This window comes from Vespa mandarinia, chromosome 4 (assembly GCF_050613455.1).
Source record: "Vespa mandarinia isolate Hongniang chromosome 4, ASM5061345v1, whole genome shotgun sequence".
NCBI lineage: Eukaryota > Metazoa > Arthropoda > Insecta > Hymenoptera > Vespidae > Vespa > Vespa mandarinia.
Window position 1 is genome coordinate 5,231,628 of NC_140813.1, and position 22,456 is coordinate 5,254,083.

A 22,456-nucleotide genomic window follows, 5' to 3' on the forward strand; every position below is an offset into this window, starting at 1 on the left:
CGTTAACATCTTATAACGATATATAAACTTTTTTCTTTTTATATCTTTTATTTTTCTTTTTATCGTAAGTTTTTGCTTTTGGAAACAATTTAATGTAAAACCCTCTCCAACCGCTCCCCCCCACACCATCTACCTCATCCACCATATCTACCAATCCACCCTAACTCCCTCCACCGAATCAATGTGTATTTATAATATATATATATATATATATATATATATATATATATATATATATATAAATGTAAGTACACACATATGTATACATATCTTTGAGAGATATCTTTACATACCGATGCCACTTTCCCGTCCGCTATCGTGTAATTCGAGCAGCCAGCATGACACGCGGAGAAGTACGTTTTGCCATCCGCGCCACAGATCGGGCTGAACTTGTTCCGATCGCAGTCGCAGCTAGCCTCGCAGGTTGGCTCGAAGCTCGATATTCTGAGAAAATAGTGATGATACATGAATGAAAATTATATCTAAATAATGATTCAAATAAATTTCATCAAAGACGATGATGAACGATGATGATCATAACGATGATGACGATGATGATGATGATGGTGATGATGATTATCATGATGATGATGATGATGATGATGATCATTACGATGACGATGATGATGATGATGATGATGATTACTATTATTTCATTTCTTACCCATCGGAGTGCGAGACAAGACCAGCAAAATCGTCCATCGGACAACCAATGAACATCAATACGCCCATACCGATAGCATAAACGACTGCTGTGAAAGCTATCCAAGCTGCAACGAACCTAGCGTTTGGTTTCGCTCTTAGAATGAACACTCCGCTGATAATAATACCCAGACCCATAACTAGAATACCACCGACACCTGTAAAAAAAGAAGAAAAAAAAAAAACAAAAAGAAAAAAAGAGACAGTAAAAGGAAAAGAAAAATGATTACAATGTGAGAATTTCATGAATGATCGTTATTAGATATTATAGTAGATATTGATCAATACCTGATATCATGTTAGCATGATGAGCTGGCAAGCGAAATTGGCTCTCGAGGTACTTTGGTAAGAATGTGTAAAGTCCTGCAATTGGCAGGATGTGCAGCACGCTGCTAGCTGTCCTGAACATCAGGATGTCATTCTTTAGCAGCCTTTTAACTGCTTTTGGAAAATCTGTAATTAAATGTAGTTGTTAAGAGAAAAAAAAAAAAAAATAAAATAAAATAAAATAATAATAATAATAACAATAATAATAATAATAATTTTCTATTAAATCTTCTTATTGATAAAATAGTACAAGGACATAGGTTATTATGATTTAATGATTGGATTCTTTTAATAACTTGAAAATTATTACAGAGATTCATTTGGAAAGATTAAAAGAAATTAATTTTAAAAGAAATTTATTATAGAAACATTGAAAGGATATATGTATGTAGACGCGTAGTACGTAGGAAACGACGCGGCTAAGAGGCTTCTTCTAGCCTTCCAGAAAAGGCAAGCATAGAGTCGTGGCAACCCCGCATAGAAACGTCCCGTACATAGACCCTAAGTAGACAAACGTGACCAACATCGAGCTCCACGTATTACCGCGACAACCCTGCTATAGGTGTAGTATATATATAGGGTGATCGTTAAACGATTCGTTAAGTTTTACGTTACGGCCTATTCACCACCTAATCTTTTTTTCTTTAACGATCGTTAAAAGACAATAACGTTAATTATCGTGATAAATTCATTTGGAAATTTTATTAACTGTTTTCTATGGGATCTAATGTTTCGAACATACAATGTTTTGATATATTAACATAACCAAAAGTTAAATTAGAATCTAGTTCAGTATAATCCTGGAGGGACTAAATTTGATGTAGTCAGAATTGGTACGTGTTAGGGTTGAAAGTTTGCAAATTATCTACAACAAGATTCATTTCCTGGAATATAATGTATCATGGTACTTTATTACATTCAAAAACTGAAATATCTAATTTAAACTCGCGATGATTCAAAGTACAACGAAATTTGACGATATTTTTGAAAAAAAAAAAAAAACCAATATCTTTACAGTGTTAGTTCGTAGGGTTTATAAATTATTTTTAACAAGATCTTATTTCTTAAAATACAATATGTTGTATCATTCTATTATATTTTACAAATTGAGATATCTAATTCTAGAATTATTCAGGACGAATGAAATATGACGTGATATTTGAAAAATTAGAAATGATACGCGTAAACATGCAAATTTATAAATCATCTTCAAAGAAGATCCATTTTCCTTAGAACGTGATATATCGGATCACTTTATTACATTCGAAAAATCTATATATACATCCTAATACCGGAGGAATTGAAATTTAATATGAATTATGAAAAATAAGAATCCTAATATAAAAACGTTGATCTAATATTTTATAAAATAAAAATATCCCACGAGAAGATATATTTCCTATGGGATACGTTTATTAATTCGTTTAATAATAATAATAATATATTAATATATACATATATATACATACATATACATATTTCAAGATTGACCTATTAAAGGTCGTCCAAAAAAAAAAAAAAAAAAAAAAAAAAGAAAAGAAAAAAAGAAAATCAATAAAATTTGTGATTCAACGTAATCAATTTCAAATAAATACAAATGAATGTATCTTTTGAACGATTTGTTTTCGATTTTATCTGATCGAATGAATAAACGATCCCTATGAAAATTTAATAGGGTGAATAGGTTGACGAGGGGAGGATTGAAGAAGGTAAGAGACTGGGCGCGTGGTAGAATATGATTCTTATACATTTAGATATATGGGAATCTATGTATTTGTGTGCGCACTCGACGCACGACGCGTGACCGTGAACTTGCCCCACCTTGTGCACGAGTGCACGAGTCGCTCGGTCGGTCATTAGCGTTAATGCACGCACGCACGCTCGAGTGCGCGATCACGCGTGTGCACCCGCGCGCATGCTTGCTCGCGCGAGTGAGAAGGAGCTTCAGCTTCGAGGATCGCGCGAGGGACAAGCCGACGGCATTCTTTCCTTGCGTCCTTCCTGCCCCACGACGTTATGTATGTACCTACGACGTCCGGGCACCTTTTCGTTTCGTTCGCTCGATCGAACACGCCTATGCTCTTTCATCTTCTTTCTTTTTTTCTTTCCTTCTTTCTCTCTCTCTTTCTCTCTTTCTCTCTTTCTCTTTCTGTCTGTCTGTCTGTCTGTCTCTCTCTCTCTCTCTCTCTCTCTCTCTCTCTCTCTATCTATTTATCTCTGTCTTTCTGCCTCTCTCGTTCTCTTTTTCGTGTCTTTTGACGTGAATCGCGAATATTCGTGCATTCCATCGTTGAGTTATTAGTGGTCATACCGAAAGCTTCTTTCGAGAGATAACATTTTTCGCTTCTTTTTTCTATTTTCTATTTAAAAAGAAAAATTCGAAAATTTGTGTAATAATTCAAAAAAAAAAAAAAAAAGAAAAAAAAAGAAAATAGAAAAGAAGAAAATTTGTTTTCTTTCGACTTCGTTCGAATATAATTTTTAATTATTAAAGATATAATATTTTGGAAAATCTTTTTGTTTTTTAATTTTAATAATAACTTAGAATATATATATATATATATATATATATATATATATATATATATTTGAAATGTTATATTTCAAATTAATTTGAAAGAAAGAAAGCTCGATATAAATGTAATTTTACGTGAAATAAAGTTCGACATATAAAAAGAATTAAATACGCACTGAATCGAGGCAAAGCGGACTAGTCCGTTATCTCTGTTTTATTTTTTAAATCGATAATAAATTTATTCTTATCACATGAGATATCTCTCATAAATAAATTCTCATTATTTTATCATCTATTACCAAAAAAAAAAAAAAAAAGAAAAAAAAGGAAAAAAGAAAAGAAAAAAAAGGCAAAGAACGAAGGAAGATTTCGATGTATCAAACAGAACAAAGATAAAGGATTTCAAAAAACAAAAACAAAAAGAAAAAAAAAGAAAAAAAAATAAAAATATAAAAGAGAAAAGAAAAAAGAAATTCGTCAAACGAAACAGAGTAGATGTTTGAAATATTAAAATTGATTTGAAAAAAAGCCGTGTTACAAGATGATCAACATTCTCGTTCGAATTCTCGAAATACTTCAATATTTTCGTAGTAGTAGCGGGTAATACTTGAGGCTTTTATTCGTACTTGAGGAAGAGAAAGAAAAAGATGAAGAATAAGAAGAAGCAAAAAAATTAAAAGACGAAGAAAAAGAAGAAGAAGAAGAAGAAGAAGAGGACGAAGAAGAAATGGAAGAAGAGGAAGAAGAAAAAGAAGAAGAAGAAGCCGTCTTTTTTCTTGCGTCGCGATATTTTAACCTTTGCTCCTTTTGCAAAGAGAGCGGCACCGGGCGGCCGGCTGGTCGGTCGTGCCGCGATATAAATATTCTTATGCGAGGACTCATTATCTCGGCCGTGGGCGAAACTCAGCGCGCTGGAAGCGCCGATTAACTTGCGAAGAGCACCACATTGTCTCCGCTTTTTATTTGCATTCTCGTTAGCCTTCGAGGTCCGGCTGCCGAAATGGGCTGAGCCTGACGCGAAATTTTACCGAGAGGATTTTCGTCGTCGTCGTTGTCGTCGTCGTTGTCGTCGTCGTCGTCGTCGTTCTCCTTTTCCTTTTATTCTTCTTCTTTCCTTTTCTTCATCGAAGCACGTGACTTTTTTAATAATAAAAAATAAACTACAAGAAATAATATCCTTTTATTTCTTTTTTTTTCTTTATTTTAAAAATAATATTCATAATAATAATAATAATAATGATGAAAAATTCGACGAGCGCATCGACGTTATTTTCAATGTTAATATCACCAAAACATACACAACATCTATTTAAATAATTTTTATATATTTTAATATAGATAAATATTAGTCCCTTGTTTTCGCGCTAAGTTTTAGATCAAAAAATGACGTCCACGTTAAATTACCACGGAAGAACTTTGGCTAAAGGTTTTTGTGAAATCGGAGAGGTATAAAAAAAGAAGACCGATTAAAATCTTCCCATTTCCACGGACTTGAGAGAGAAAGAGAAAGAGAAAGAGAAAGAGAGGAAGAAAGAGAGAGAGAGAGGCGACATTTTTATATCCTTCCAAGTTTTTTATCGGTACGCCGACCTTTAAGAGGTAAGAAAAATTTAATGGCCAACTAAAGGATTAAGATGGTCGAACAAGTCTCTCTCTCTCTCTCTCTTTCTCATTCTTTTGGATGGCGAAACGTACGCCTCGTCGATTTTACGGACGATCGCCGACTCTCTTTCTCTTTCTTTTTCTCTCCATCTCTCTCTCTCTTCCATCCCATTCCATCCCATCCGATCCGATCCGATCCCAGCCCATCTCATCTCACCTCTCTTTCTCCTCTCAAGATTAATCAGAACTTACCTCTTAGACTAGGTTTTTTGGCATCCGCTCGTTTCGGCGGTGTTCTGCTCGTCGGCAAACGCGTAGGAAAGGCGAACATTCCTATGCTGACCAACATCAGCATCGCGGATATCAGCACCAGACCTTCAAAATAAAATAGGAATGCTTTACGTCACGATTATATTCACGTTCGATGTATTTTACAAGCGTTTGTCGTTCAAAAAAAAAAAAAAAGTAAAAGAAAGAAAAAAGAGGAAGAAGAACCAAAAATAAATACTATTTTTAATTTTTTAATCTACTCGTTGTTCGATTGGTCAATTAAATCTTCTACGTCGTATGTGTATTATGAAAATGACAAAAAAAAAAAAAAAAAAAAAGAGAAAAAGAAAAAGAAAAAAAAAAAGAAAAGAAATAAAAATAAAAAAAGATATATAGATATATATTAACGTTTTCTTAATATGACGTTGCAATTTTGTACGATCCAATTTTTGTCCTTCTCTTTCGTTTTATTAAGCTAATAAATAAGTAAAAATATTCAAGATAATTTGGTATCATAATTAGACTTCGTTTTGTCTTATATTCATTAAAACGTTTATTACCACGCCCTGTACCAAAATTCTTTGAATTATTTTTACGTCGACGCTCTCAAAGATCTGCGGCACAATAAAACGATTGAAATACTAATAATACCAAGGAAAGTCAGTGACAAACGAGTATATATACATACATACATATATACATACATACATATATATATGAACTGTATGTATGTTGCACATTTGTGGATAGAATATTTCGTGAAATTTAAAAGTCGTCGAATTTTTAATATCGTCGGTTACTTCAGTTTTGTTTTGTCCTTTTTTCGAAAGAAAATCCGTCTTTCTTATTTTCTAGATGAATTTATTATTTTTATGAATGACTTATTGTAAAATTATTACTTGGAATATGATTAGGTTGGATTAGTTTTATTGTAATCATGTTATATATATATATATATATTTTTTTTTTTTTTTTGGACTTACCAAGCCACCACGCACCGACCCATCTTGGATCAGTAGGCGTGATTTGTGGATTTACAGATAGATCCGCATAAAGCATCGTGCAAAGTGATCCAAGGATGAAACCTAACGCTGGTCCCAGAATCCTAACACCGATTGTGATTGCTATCGATAGAAAAAGATCAAAATGTGAAATAGTTAAAAAAAAAAAAAATAGACAAATATACTTCAAGTTAATTTTATAAGATAAAACACATACACACACGCACACATTATACAATGTGTTATAAAAATAGATCATTTTTTTTTAAATCTCTTACCGAAATACAAGGGACTTTCCCTGCTGGCAACGTTATCATCGATATATGGTATGCCAAGAGTGTAAACGGCAGTTTGACCCATTCCAACACCGAGCAAAGAGACAAAAAATATTGCCAGGACTACTGCCGTTATTTTGCTTTGTATCCTCTGCTCTGTTAGAAAGTCACCTTCGCAATATTCGATCGAATCACCGTGTGGTGCCGTTGTACCCAAGATCCATCTATGATGTGGGAAAAATAAAGAATAATAAAGAGAACAAAAAAAATGATATTTAACGAATGTTTTAATGTCCGTTCTACAATAGTATATAACAATCATTATACAACTAGATAGATTGAATCAAAATAATGACGAAATATATTATTTCCAATTAGGCGAACAGTAACGAACAGTAACGAGCAATAAAGTGTTATATAACGATTGCACAAAATTATACGTACTCATCGAGCGTATTGTTCTCTGGTCGTTCATGCAACTTGCAGAGATTTGCTGGAACTGGATCAGTATTGTTAGGTCCATCTGATTCCCCAGCAGGTCCGACGCCGCTGAAAAGCATCTCGTTTTGCTGGATCAGCTGTTCGCCGAAGATGAAATGAGGCATCGAGCAGGTGAAAGAGCTCACGGCAAAGAGGATCATGCCCCAGGCGATCCACTTAGGCCGGTGACCTTGGCCGCCGTAATACGTTAAGAGAAGGGACGAACCGATCTGGCCGATTTCAGTTGCAGACATTATGATACCCGTCGTTTTCGATTGGATTTGGAAGAGCTTCTCGATCGTTGTGATTACCGAGACGAAATACGTATAGTACATGCCTTGAAGGACCTATGGCCGAAAAAACATAAAATTAATTAATGTACGCTCGAATGTATTAAAATTGGGAGTCTGATCTGTCGTCACTTTTTACGATTTTTAAATTAAACCCTTTAAATGGTACGACAGAGAGGAAGTATTTCATTTATTTTCGTAAGTTTTTCAAATCAAAAATGAGAATTCAAATTATCGAAATTTACTGGATTAATATTAAAACAATTAACATTAATATTAATATTAATATTAGTTTAATATTTGACAAGTTTGACAGCGTAATTGTGAAATTACAAAAATATATATATATATATATATATATATATATGTGTATTATTATCATCAACGAGAGATAAGAAATTAGAGGAATCTATAAATATTGATACTAACCCAGGTAATGCAAAAGGTGACTAAAAAGGCCTGCTTCGTGGCAAAATATTGCAACCAATGAGGTCTTAATGGACCCCAACCACAGGAAACGTCAGCGTCATCGAATTCCGTGTGAAGGCTGCTCGATTTTTCGTCAGGAACGATCAGCTTCCCATTCTCGGCAGCTCCGATCTCATGTAGCTTCCCATTTGGTATTGAGCCATTGTTATTATGCTTGCTACAGATAAGGCCGTTCCCATTGGCCATCTTTGCTGGTATTATCGTGAGAGCCTCGACGGTGCCATTCGCCAGAATCTGTGTGTCCTCACCCGCCATTGTCCTCGGTTCTTCTTCTTCTTCTTCTTCCTTTTTCTTCTTTTTCTTCTTCTTTTTCCCCTTCGTCCTTCCTTTTCCTCTTTCTCGCAGTAATCGTTTCTCTTGCTCTTGCTAGGACACCTTCTCGATCGAGTTGATCTACGTAAAAATAATTGTAATATATTATTTCGGGTTCTGTTCTTTATGATTTCTTGTTTCTCTCCCTCTCTCTTTCTTATTCTTTTTAATACTTATTTATCTCGATAAAGAATCTTAATGTATTCGTGAAGAAAAAAATAAAACTACTATTATTACTAATACTATTATTATTACTGTTACTCCTATTAATAATAATAAAAATAATAATAATAATAATAATAACAATAGTAAAAATAATAATAATACCATTCTCATAGAGAACTGACGCACGAACGTTTTAATTTGTGAATGCAATGAATGAAATCAACCGTATTATATTATTACCGTTATCATATACATATATCATTATATTTTTAGAGATAATATTTGTAACAACGTTTTCCTTTTCCTTGTTCTTTTCTTTTTTAACGAATATTTATTTTCGTTTGTTGATATTTTTACTACCAATATAATTTTTCATTTAATCGGACTAGAATATTTTCTTCTCAATGTTAGTAAAAAAGGAAACTTTTTGCTTTAACGAATTCAAGCTCCCTCTCTCTCTCTCTCTTTCTCGATCGCTCTATGGAATTCTCGAGAGAATCGATTGGATCTACCTCGATCCTGATCGAATAGAGCGCATGACTCGTGATTATCGAGATTTTGCGAACAAAGAAGAACGCGTATTAACCTACGAGTCACGACAGCTTAGAAAATTGCATATAACGTCCGCCATGATTATTCATGAACCTTTATTACAATTGTTTAGATAATTTAATGTTCTATTTGTAGATACTAACTTGCTCGTTTATTTTCAAACTAATCAATATGCTTTCAATATGTTTTATATATATATATATATATATATATATATATATATATACTATTATATATAGTTAAATATTATAATCATTGAAAGCTTTGAAGAGTTTGTCGAGTAATAATTGATTTTATTCTTCATTTACAATTGATTTTAATGAAACTGATTTTTATTTCACATTTCATGTTTTCTTGTGGCCTATATATGAATATTTACGAGCGATTATATATTAAAATATTCAGTACTTTATATTCGAATAAAACCGCAAAAACAACGATATCTACATAAACGATACTATTACAAGAAAAAAAAAAAAAGAAAAAAAAAGAAAAAAAAAAGAAAGAGAAAAACATAATATTCATATTAATCATACTATTAGCATTAATATTAGATTTTAAGACGAAATTAATATCTAATGGCAATGAAAAAAATTAATATCTTTTGGTAATAAGTAATATCGCAATTTCCTCTGAATAAATATTAAATATTAAGAGGAAATTGCGATATTACTTATTGCCAAAATCAATATATTATTATTGTAGCATTCTATAATAAGTTATAACAATGTTGTAGTAATCATTAATTTATAATATTAAATATTAAACAATCCAACGTAAATTATTGGTCAATCGAATACAATTTCGACAATATATCTTCCCCTTGTTCGAGTTTATGGTCTAAGTATAATGTACAAATAAAAAAGAAATATATATATATATATATTTTTTTTTTATTTTCTTCTTTACGAACGAGAATGATCCGATCGTAAAAATTGATAGAAGTTCTGCGGTCAAAGAACGATCTTTCACTAATGCGATCGGTAAGCTTGTGAAAGGATCATCCACGTAAGTAAGAAAGTTCACGAGACACCTTGTAGACGTGAGTCCTCTCACTTTCGTCCGTGCCCGACTTTCCTCATTTCCCTTACGTTCCATCGCACTGACTACTATCTCGCCAATGCGGTTTTCACTGACACTGACGACGAGTACGAGAAGTACGAGTAATAAGAGTGAGTGAGTGAGTGAGTGAGTGAGTGAGTGAGTGAGTGAGTGAGAGAGATAGAGATAGAGAGATAGAGAGATAGAGAGAGAGAGAGAGAGAGAGAGAGAGAGAGAGAGAGAGAGAGAGAGAGAGAGAGAGAGAGAGAGATACTAGAACGCACGAGAGCCGATTTACCTGCAAGCACAGCACACACACACAGCGGGTGACCGCGAAATAAGATTCGTCACTTTCGCCATTACGTTCGCCTTCGTTTCCTACGACGCGAAACCGGTCGACAGATCGATCCGACGAGACGAGACCTCAAAATCCTTTCTATCGAATCGTGTTAAATAGTTTACAACTTTCTACTTAAAAATAATTATACATAATTTGTATGTCGTTATTTAAGCCAATATATTTATCTATGGAAATTATCGATATTATCAATGAAAAATATATTTGTATTGATTATTATTACATATATATTATATAATATAATATAATATTCAAAGATATAATTAATAATAAATTTTTATAAGATATTTTTAAATTATATTTTTAGATATTGTAATAATTGCAATAAATAGTATTTGTTAATTTTATCGAAAATGTTGACATATATTACTGATCAATTCCTCAATGCTATTACATACTTATTACATTATATTATCAGACATACGAGGATAGAAAATGTATTATATATTAAGTTACTTATTTAGATGTAAAATATTGAATTAAAAATATTCAATAAAAAAAAAAAAAAGAAAATGAATAAATACAAAAATAAATAAATAAAAACATACATAATGGATTTAATCGACACGTTAAAAAATTTATTTTCAATTAAAACACTCGGTAAAATAAATAATTCATACGAACATCGTATCCACGGTATCGAATATTGTTAAAAGGTTATAAAGAATTTTCTAAATACGTGTATTAAAAGAAGAGAATGCGATCGAATCTCGAAGAATGCAAGCTAAAAAGGGATCCCATGAGAAACTCGAGGCCGAAGAACCGTATGTTTATGTCTCGTTTGCATACGCGCAGACATGCGGCCACTGTATAACAAAGTTCCGGAAGAGGATGCGAACGTTTGCAAATGGATTTTACAGCGTCGTTAATGGCCTAATCACAACGCATCGGTATATACATATATACGTATGTATGTACATATGTATGTATGTATGCATGTATGTATGTATGTATGCACGTATATATAATATATATTGTATCTACGCATATACCGACTTTAGGAATGTGTATGTACGCATAAACCGTCAGTGGTAACTGACCTCCGAAAGATCCTCCAAGAATATCGATGCTTTTACGATGTGACGCCATTTCTATGCGCCATTGACCCGAGATCGTATGTTTATTAACACCTCAAGAAAACGCATGCTTCTTGTCCTCGGCAGAAATAGTAAAGAAGAACGATCTATGGGCTCTGGATAGATCAAAATTTATTGAGAATCGAAAATATATTTTGATTTTGTCGTTTTATATACTTATTGGGAATAATAATAATAATAATAATAATAATAATAATAATAATAATAATAATAATAATAATAATAATAGTAATAATGATGATGATAATGATAATCATAATGATAATTTTTGTATCGTGTTGATAAAAAATATAATGTGAAAATTATAGTAGTATAATATTAAATAATTATAATCTATACTACGGTCGTATATTTTTTATGTTACAAGTATATAATTTGTACCAGTATAATTATATACTTATATTAGTTATATATATTATTTTTGTACTATTTTCATATCACTAGTTTTACTATATTATTATTAATTATTTATATTATTTTCAATTATAGATAAGTTAAATCTATAATTTTAAAGTTAAATAGATAATACAAAATGTCAATAATTAATAATTAATCAATCGTGTTAATTTAATTAAATAAAAATTAAAGTAATAATAATAATAATAATAATAATAATAATAATAATAATAATAATAATAATAATAATAATAATAATAATAATAATAATAATAATAATAATAATAATAATAATAATAATAATTTTGATCAATCTTTTTGTATATTATTTTTAAATTCCTCCTCTTTCAACCATCTATCCTTCCACCTCCCCTACGATTCACCTTGGTTTGTAGCTTCGAGAGAAACTATTTAATAAGACGAGTGTGCTCCTTTCGAAGAATTTTACTTTCGTCGAATCGGTTTGAGATCGTTAGAAGTGAACGACGATCGTTCGGATGTTCGAGCAAGGTCGCAAGTCTTTCTCGTTTCTGTGAGAGGCAGAAAGGTAAGAGAGCCGCGAGGCTCGCAATCGATTACTTCCCGCTCGTTAAAGTGGATCGAAACGTGGATTCGTATCCAGGCTACGGTCAGAACAAAATCGAGAGCGAACTCGATGGGATAAAGAGGGAGAGGGAGGGAGAGAGGGAGAGAGAGAGGGAGAGAGAGAGAAAGAAAGAGAATTGTGGTAACCATAGCGAGTGATGGTGAAATTCTGAAGAAACGTCTTTTCTTTAGAATGATCTTTCTCTTTTACAACTGACTTCTTTTTCAATCATTTCGTTTTTCTTGGCTTGTTTTTTCTTTTTCTTTTTTTCCTTTTTTTTCCCCCCTCTCGTTTTTCTTGTTTTCTTCCCGTATACCGTGCCACAAAAGGAAATATTTCACGATAATAAAATTGACGGATCAAATGTTTCTAGATCGAGTCAAACATTCCTAAGAGATTATTTTCTGAATCGATACATAATTCCTTTTCGCGTTTACTCTTTTTTTTTTTTTTCTTTTTCTTTTCTTTTCTTTTTTAAGCTAATTCAATTTTTCTATTAACGCCGTAAAGAAACTTTGTCGGGTCGGTTTGTAGTTTAACAATTTGACAAAACGGAAGGAAAAAAAAAATAAGAAAGAAAAAAAGAAAAAAAGAAAAAAAGAAAAATTAGCTTATGAAGTTGCGAAAGAGAATATGCAAATTGATTTCTAGTATAATCTGAGAACATTCGACTATATATCGATTCGACATAATTATGATAAATATTGCAAATGAACTATCGAAAATCTACGATTTGTCAATTTATAATAATAATAATAATAATAATAATAATAATAATAATAATAATAATAATAATAATAATACGATATATTTTAATACCACACAACGTGTTTCATTTATATCTCATAGATAATATTCATTAATTATTATCATTTATGCGCTCGCATAACTATCAAATCGGATCTTGTTTTTATTGCTCGTTATATTGCAGATCTCATCGTATATTCCCTCTCTCTCTCTTTCACTCTCTCTCTCTCTTTCACTCTCTTTCTCTCTCTTTCTCTCTCTCTCTCTCTCTCTCTCTCTCTCTCTCTCTCTCTATCTCTCTATCTATCTCTATCTCTCTGTTTTTAGTCTCTAGTCTCGACTAAGATTTCTTAGGCTCCTAGGCGAGACCAGGTGCGAGGGATAACGAGAGGGGGCGATGAGGGAAGAACGGAGAGGACGAGGGGAAGGGGGGGGGAGTAGAGAAGAAATTTCCGGTAATAAATTGTCGCGGTATGTTGGCCGTAGGCTTGAATGGGGACTCGAATGTCTCGTAACCGTCGGTAAAGTTGCCCACACGTAGTGGGCACGCACGTATACACATACATAGATACATAAGTACGTACATACGTATATATATATATATATATATATATATATATATATATATAAATATAAATATAAATATAAATATATATATATATATTTATATGTATTTATATGTATGTATATATGAGGTGGATAAAGATGTCGATAGACTTTAAGATAGCGAGTTGGCCTGATCATCGTCTCGATTCTTGTTTTTCTCTTAAACCTAACTCCTTTCTCGATTACGATCGATCTTCCAAACTTGTCTGTTGCATCTCTTTAATAAAAAAGGATACATAAAGTAAGTATCTTATTCACTCTTACTTACTCTCTCTCTCTCCCTCTCTCTCTCTCTCTCTCTCTATATATATATATATATATATATATATATATCACTTTTTCTTTCAAGATCATTGATATCAAGCTATACATGCCAGTGGATTTATTGACGCAACGATTTACTACGACGTCGTTATCTATGTTCCATTAAAGGAAAACTATTTTATCTACACTAGAATATATATATATATATATATATATATATATATATGTGTATATTATATATAAATATTTTATATATATATATACACTATACTGATACTCCTACTATGTATATATATATTTATATATACATATATGTAAAAGATATTGAATGATGTTAACTTTGAATTAATTTTTGACTAATTCGAATAATTTAATAATTTAAGAAAAAAAAATAAAAAATGAAGAGGATCGATCGAAAGTTGTAGAAAGAGATAGAGAGACAAATAGAGAACGAGAGAGAGAGAGAGAGAGAGAGAGAGAGAGAGAGAGAAAGAGATACTCTCGTATGAGAGAAGTGAGGAACGTGGTGGCCAGAAACGCACGTGGCGAGCGACACGTGCGTTGGGTGCGCGCGCGCGGACACTCAGCAGCTCCAGACTTGGTCTAGGTCGCCGCCTTTCACTGTCCTACTGACGTGTGTCTCGTGGTTAGTTGGTTAGTTAGCTTATTCTCGTACGACTACGCACCACCTCAATGCCAGGCCCCGCTTCTTCGTAACGTTGTCGTTGGTCGTCTTTTACGTGCGTCTCTTAGACACACGGAAAAGTCTTTCTCTCTCTCTCTCTCTTTCTCTCTCTCTCTTTTTCTCTCCCTCTCTCTCTCTCTCTCTCTCTCTCTATCTCTCTCTATCTCTCTTTCCCTGTCTGTATGTCTATCTGTTTGTTTGTTTATATGTCTGTTTATCTATACGTATGTCCGTTTTGATTTATATCTTCACTTTTTCTCCATTTCAATCATTTCAACGAAGCGAAATCATCACTTGTACGTTTAAATCGCGATACTACGTGATATCGTTGAAAATTGATTAATACAAAATGCCAATAGTAAAATTTCAATGCTTATTATATGTAGCTTAAAAGCTACAAATTGTTTTTATGACATTTAAAAAAAAAAAAAAAAAAAGAGAGAAAAAAACAAAAAAAGAAAAAAAAAAGAAAATAACAACGCGTTTTTAATTAGATCGAATTTTTAATTAATCAAATTACATGGAATATCATCGTTCGATTTTAAAACGAGAAAGTAAAATATTGTAATTATCATGTTACGTCGTACGTCGCGCCAAATTAAAATAGTACGATAAAATAAAGAACAAAAATTAAAAATAGATAAATATATTCAAATACAAATGAATACATATGATATGACTTTTTATTGGCATATGCAAAGAGAGAGAGAGAGAGAGAGAGAGAGAGAGAGAGAAGAAGGTTCTTTTAATAAGAGTGTATCTAAAGATACCTACAGCATGGAAACATAAATTATGAAGACATGAATACGTTGAGGTCCTATCGAGACGACCTTCTTTTGAAGGTGAGATAGTAAAAGCGTTAATTTTAATTTTTTATTATTATTCTTTTTTTTTTATTCGTTCTTCTCGATTTTTTAAATTTCTTCCTTTTCTTTGTTTTTTTTTTCTTTTTTGTTTTTTTTTCTTTTCTTTTTTTTTTTTTTTATTCCTTTTTATCGAAACTGGAATTACGAGCTTCGCTAATTAACTCGAGACGATACGTGGCCGAGGTAAGCGAGGCCAGTCGAGAGGATTTTCAACCTCGTAACTTCGGTATATCGATGGATATCCAAGAATATATCAGAGAAGAGAGAGCAAGAGAGAGAGAGAGAGAGAGAGAGAGAGAGAGAGAGAGAAAGAGAGAGAGAGAGTTTGATGTAGCATGTACTATGTAGTTATAATGTTCTTCGATGATTTTATTCATAGGGTGGAAGTATTTCAGAGAACATTTACCACGGTTGTGATCGTCGGTTATCTATCAATAATCCGTATATCATTCGAAATTAATTTAAACGTTCTTATCTTTAATCGTTTATGATAGAAATATGTCAAGTTTCATTCAATTTTATCTCTCTCTTTTTTTTTTTTTTTTTTTTTTTTTTTTACTAGTAGGTATTCAATTTATTTTACAGTTTGAAAAAAAAAAAGAATTGCCGTTCTCCAATCCGTTCATTATTATTAATCGGGACTTTATTATAAATGAAAAATAATTTAAACGTTCTAATATTTTTCTTTAACCAAATTACAATCTATATTGTTTGATCCGTTGATTGAAAAGAAAAAAAGAATTTTTTTTTTATCATAGAGCATTCAGTTATATATATATATTTTTTATTTTTGTCTTATTCCTTTTTTTTTTCTTTTTTTTATCTTTTTTGCTTTTTAATTAAAGAATTATCACAGAATTTGAAATAATTCGATGAACTTTCATTAACAAAAACGAAACACAATTTGAAAGAAGATACCTATATACTTTCTTAATCGTACATTTATATGCACATTTCCTAATAATGTTTCTCCTATATACATAGATGTATGTACATATATGACGTCGTATGTGCTATAATAAATGTGCTGTAACTGAGACTATGTAGTCGTAAAAGCTGAAAGTGGATAGATATGTACATTGTACATAGAACGATTTACGGACGGAAGAAGAAAGTCAGAATCTGTTATTAGATCACTCGATTGTTCGTAAAATCGAAAGTAGCGAAAGTAATTCCCACGGGTAAAGAAAAACGACAGAGTGGTGATTCTTGTGGTGGTTTAGTTGAAATCAGAAAAAAGGGAAACGCGCGAGAGTTTTAAATTAAGATCGTGCGGGATTAGATAGTTTGTACGTGAGAAGTTAATTTATTTAGTTGGGTTTATTTTAATTAACATAAGTTTCAACGGACAAAGAGAGAAAATATTTCAATAAATATTCGAACAATTTTCATCTTTTGTAGAGTTATGGATCATATTATATTTTAGAAATTTTTTATACAGATTATTATATATATATAGTTACGAAATTTTTTGGAAAATAATTAAAAAAAAAAAAAAATAAAATGTCGATCACTTACTAAAATTTTTTCAAAGATAAATTCTTTACGAATCACGTTCTTTTTCTTTTTCTTTTTCTTTTCTTTTTTTTTTTTTTTTTGATTTTTCAATACAGATCATTCAAAAGAAAAATTTCGATCACTTATCAAATTTTCTTTAAACAATTATTCCATCAATATCACAAGTATACAACAATAATCTCTTTATATTTATTTATTATGTTTAAAAATTATCATTGTTCAAATAGAACGTTCATTATTCAAATAGAATCAAATTAGAAATAAAGCTATTATAAGTTTAATTACTAACATACCAACATCAACCATTTTCATTCAATCCTTAATATTCTTATTCTTTATTAAAACGTAATTATTAACGATTAAGGAATTCGCACGTTCCTTGAAACTTTCAAGTTCCTATTAACAATGTTTTTTCCCCTTTCACTTCTAGCATTATCTCCATATTGCTCTTTATAAAATCGCGTTAACATCACTTATCAACGAAAATCGTACGATACCAAGGTCAACGTCACATCATCCATCTTTCTACGTCAGGTAGAAAGTCTAACTCCTCTAGCAAGCTGTTGATTTGTATAACCGTGATACGATAAGAGATAGGTAATATAATTTTTTATGAAATTAAAATCATTTCTATAAAAATAAACTTAACAAAAAGTTTTACTTCTATTTTTAATATTTCCTTTTTTATTATAAGTATAATAATACATTGATTTTTCTTTGACCTTTTATAAATATTATATTATATTTTTAAATATATCACTTCTAATATATTCCTCATGATATTTTATATTATAATATTTTCGTGTCTAAAATATATTCCTAGAAAGATTATAAAATAGTTATAATGAGATTTAAATGTATCTTCGATATTATTTCGAAGAAGATACAAAGAAAAATAATTCATGATGAAATAAATTTATGTCTCATATACGATACGAGACACGATATGATTTCTATATGTTTCTTATGAAATCATTCTCATAAGAGAAGACCATCATAGACGTTAAGAGTTACTTTTGTTTTCAATATTTTCCATATGAAGTTTTACAGACTTTCAACATTTTAAGATCTTCCTAGAAATGCTATAAAATAGAAAAGATTTATTATTGGAAAGGTCTAAAAGTGTCTTGGAATATTATTGACAAAAAAAAAAGAAAAGAAAAGAAAAAAAAAGAAAAAAAAAAACGAGGGAAAAAAAAGAAACAGAAAGATAAAGAAAAAGAAAAAAGTTCACGATGAAATAAATTTCTTTTTCTTTTTTCTCTCCTTACTTTTTTAAATCGCAAAACTGTTGACTCGCGCGATGAAGAAAAAGAAAAAAAAAAGAAAGAAAAATAACAAAAAAGAAAATAATAACGACGGCAAAAATGATTGTAAAAATAAAAATAAAAAAAAAAAAAAAAAAGAAAAGAAAAAAGAAAGAAAAAAAAAGAAGAAGAAGAAGAAGAAAAAATCAGCTCGTTCGTTCGATAACGAATAAAAATGGCGATCGTTTTAACCGAATATTCGTTTCCCATATTCCTTCGTTTCTCTTTCTCCATTTGTAAATATTATATATCAATAAATAAAAATAAACTCCCAATAGTATTTATTTCATTGCGAATATGTCGCAGCAAAGTAAAGTAGAAGTAAGAGAGATAATAATAGGAAAAGAAAGAAAATCGAGAAATGTTTTCCGATCGTTGAGAAATTCGAAGAATCTTTTGAAGTGCGGTCACGTCAATCGAGAAGATATTCCAAATTGTTTGAAGAGATATCAACGACGTTTCTCTCTCTCTCTCTCTCTCTCTCTCTCTCTCATTTACTCATTCTCACAATTTTCATCTCACTCGTATTATTATCAACTTGCATTCAAGTCGAGTAATCGAACCGGTTCGGATAGTTTTCGAGGTAGCCAAGCAAACAGGAAAACGATTCTCACGTCAAATAACGAAGCTGACTTTACGTAAAAGTTCGATCTCTCTCTCTCTCTCTCTCTTTCTCTCTGTTTCTCTATCTTTATCTCTGTTTCTCTTTCCATATCATTCTATCTTTCTCTCTTTCTCTTCTTCTTGATCCGTAGACTTGGTACTGCGTAGAAGTTGCCCGGACGCGTCCGATAAACCGGTTAGATATGGCCGATTAAAAGCACTGACGCATTCGTAGAAAACCTTTCGGTGAATCGTTCGATACGCTTCGAAACTAATCTATGATTCTTGTTCATGATGATGACAACGAGGACGAAGAGGACGATGTGATGATCATCCTTGAAGAAAGATTCGTGGTGGTCCTGACTAGTTAGAATTCAAAGAAAAAGAAGACATAGAAAATCTCGATCGTTTCGTAAACGAATTTATCTATAGCAGATGAAAAATTGACTCTCTCTAATAAGATTAAATCGAATTACGAAATAATTTGAAAAGTACTCTCTCTCTCTCTCTCATTCTTTTTCTTTCTCTTTTTGCATTTTTAACATTCTCTAAAATAATTTGTAAATATATACAATTTTTATAATACATTACACCAACTTAAGTTTTGATTTTATCCAAGTTGAATTTTATAAATTGAATATAGTTGAAAATTAAAACGAATAGAAATAATATTTGAATATACTTATCATAGTTATGTAATTTATAAAATATTATTATATAGGTATTATATATAATATCTAGATTTTTAGATAGAAATTAGTAAATTATTTTAAATTATTATGTATATATATACACACACACACACACACACACACACACACATATATATATATATATATTATATAAATTACTAATTATTTATATATTATAAACATATGTGTTAAATAAACAAAAACAGTTGCAAATAAATAATATGTTTAATATTAATTTCCCGATATAAAAAAGAGAAAGTTATAGAAATTTTAATTTAATATCTAAAATATGATTTGAAATAAAAAACGACTGTTCAATTATGATAATCATGTATATATAATATACATCATATTATATATATATGTATATATATATGTATATATATATATATATGTATATATATATATATGGGGTTATTGAATACAAAAAGATTCGAGGATGCGCCACGAAATTTGAAATGAAAAAGCATCTTAGAAATAGTGCGCAGCATCCGTGATCGGTCCAGCAGCAAGTACGAGTTCTCCACCCGCGTTGTTACACGGCTCACATAGAGAAGAGAGGCGATATCTCGGATGCTACGGACGTGTACGATGTAATAATAGATTGTATTCACAGCCGGGCAGCAAGTCCAGCACCATCCTCTTGAGCACAAATTACGGACAATCATAGCCCCGGCGCTATCGGTATTATCTTTTTGGCAAATAACACGCTACGTTCTAACATAGACCTACGTACATATGTATCTACTACGTAAATACACATACACACACATATATATACACACATATGTATATACATACGTACATACATATATATATACATATATACATACATATATACGTCTTTGAAAATCTTTAAGTAAACTCAGATTCATCCTGAGCTTGTATCTTCTTCGTTAAAAGGATAAAAAAGAAAGAGAGTCCGTCCGACAAGGAGATTTCTTCGTTATGAAAATCAACGAAGAAACAAGAAGAACAGCCTAACTGACGTCTAACGAATATGTTTCTTTGTTTTATACCTTCGACGAAGTTGTTGCGAATCTATGATCTCTGTTCGTAATCGTTTTCTGTTTTCTTTTTCTTTTCTTTCTTCTTAGATCTCTTCTTCTTCTTCTTCTTCTTCTTCTTCTTCTTCTTCTTCTTCTTCTTCTTCTTTTTCCTTCTTCTTCTTATTCTTCCTTTTATTTTTCTCTCATTCTATCTTTCTGATCATGACCATACGGTCCTATGTTTGATCTCCTCTCTGTTAATTGCTTATACTCATCTTTACTTTCTACAAACGAGCTGATACTTTCGAAAGTAGTATTAGTCCATGTTTAACTCTTTCGATTTTTATATCTCATTAATATTATATAGAAAAAAAAAAGAAAGAAAAAAGAAAGAAAGAAAGAAAGAAAGAAAGAAAGAAAGAAAGAAAGAAAGAAAGAAAGAAAAATTTGTCCTTCTTTCGTAAATTCGATAAAAGTTTATTAAGAAATTAAAACAAATTGATAAGATTAAGATACATCCTGTACGCGATATTAGATTCGTAATAATCAACATAAATGTTTAGAAGAGAAATTCATTTCTTTTTGTGAATGAAATAAAATTTTGTTTAAAAATTAGTACAATTTTTATGGATATATCCATTACGCGATATTAGATTCGTAATAGCCAACATAAACCATTGGAATAGAAATTTGTTCTATTATTTAAAAATTTATTAAAATTCTCTTTAGAAGTTAATTAATTTTATAGTAATTAGATTATTACTATAAAATATATTTTCTATTTGATTCGATCGTTATATCGTATTTATCAAATTAAAAACTTGAAATATATATATACATACACACACATATACACATACCATCTAAGTGATTAGATTTTTATGAAAGAATAGAATAAGGTTAGGAAGAACAAGCAATGAACGAATGAATAAACGAACGAGCAATTAAACGTACGAAACCGATAGAGTAGCTATTGGTAGTTGTAGTAGTAGTAGTAGTAGTAGTAGTAGTAGTAGTAGTAGTAGTAGTAGTAGTAGTAGTAGCAGTACTAGTAGTAGTACTAGTAGTAGTAGTAGTAGTACTAGTAGTAGTAGTAGTAGTACTAGTAGTAGTAGTAGTAGTACTAGTAGTAGTAGTAGTAGTACTAGTAGTAGTAGTAGTACTAGTAGTAGTAGTAGTAGTAGTACTAGTAGTAGTAGTAGTACTAGTAGTAGTAGTAGTAGTAGTACTAGTAGTAGTAATAGTTTAGTGGTAGTAGTACTAGAAGTAGTAGTACAAGTAGTAATAGTAGTAGTGGTAGTAGTAGTAGTACAAGTAGTAATAGTAGTAGTGGTAGTAGTAGTCGTCCTCGCTGATCGTCCTCGCATCCTCAACTGCGCGGGAAGTGGCATTGAGAGATGACCTAGTTTAAGACAGTAGGCTCACCACCACTGACGGCGACGACGACGACGACGAAGACGACGACGACGACGACAACGACGACGTCGACGACAACGACGAGGACGACGGTAAATCTTTCTATGAACCTCTCTACGCGTGTATATTTATAGGTATCGACGTTTATGCGTAGGAGTATTCGTATTCTCGTAATTCACGCATGCGCAACATGTCTTCCAGCTACTGATACACTCATTTTTACAATTATAGTGCAATTTTGCAGATCTACACGGTTCCTTTATGGATTTTAAAGGATATAAAAAGTAACACCAATATGAGCTACT

The 22,456-nt window shown here is 31.3% G+C and overlaps 1 protein-coding gene across 5 annotated transcripts in view; it reads right to left on the reverse strand.

Moving 5' to 3' along the window:
- Oatp74D (Organic anion transporting polypeptide 74D) overlaps positions 1–22,456 on the reverse strand; it is a 96,742-nt gene that overhangs the window by 4,703 nt on the left and 69,583 nt on the right. For all 5 annotated transcript variants that reach the window (XM_035875963.2, XM_085656658.1, XM_035875965.2 and 2 more), the window contains 8 exons: positions 7,892–8,344; positions 7,137–7,519; positions 6,696–6,916; positions 6,400–6,540; positions 5,399–5,521; positions 991–1,155; positions 665–860; positions 294–444 (listed from right to left, as the gene is read on the reverse strand). In XM_035875963.2, coding sequence (XP_035731856.1) covers positions 294–444; positions 665–860; positions 991–1,155; positions 5,399–5,521; positions 6,400–6,540; positions 6,696–6,916; positions 7,137–7,519; positions 7,892–8,206 — 1,695 coding nt within the window. In that variant the 5' untranslated portion in view covers positions 8,207–8,344. The remainder of the gene's footprint in view (positions 1–293; positions 445–664; positions 861–990; positions 1,156–5,398; positions 5,522–6,399; positions 6,541–6,695; positions 6,917–7,136; positions 7,520–7,891; positions 8,345–22,456) is intronic.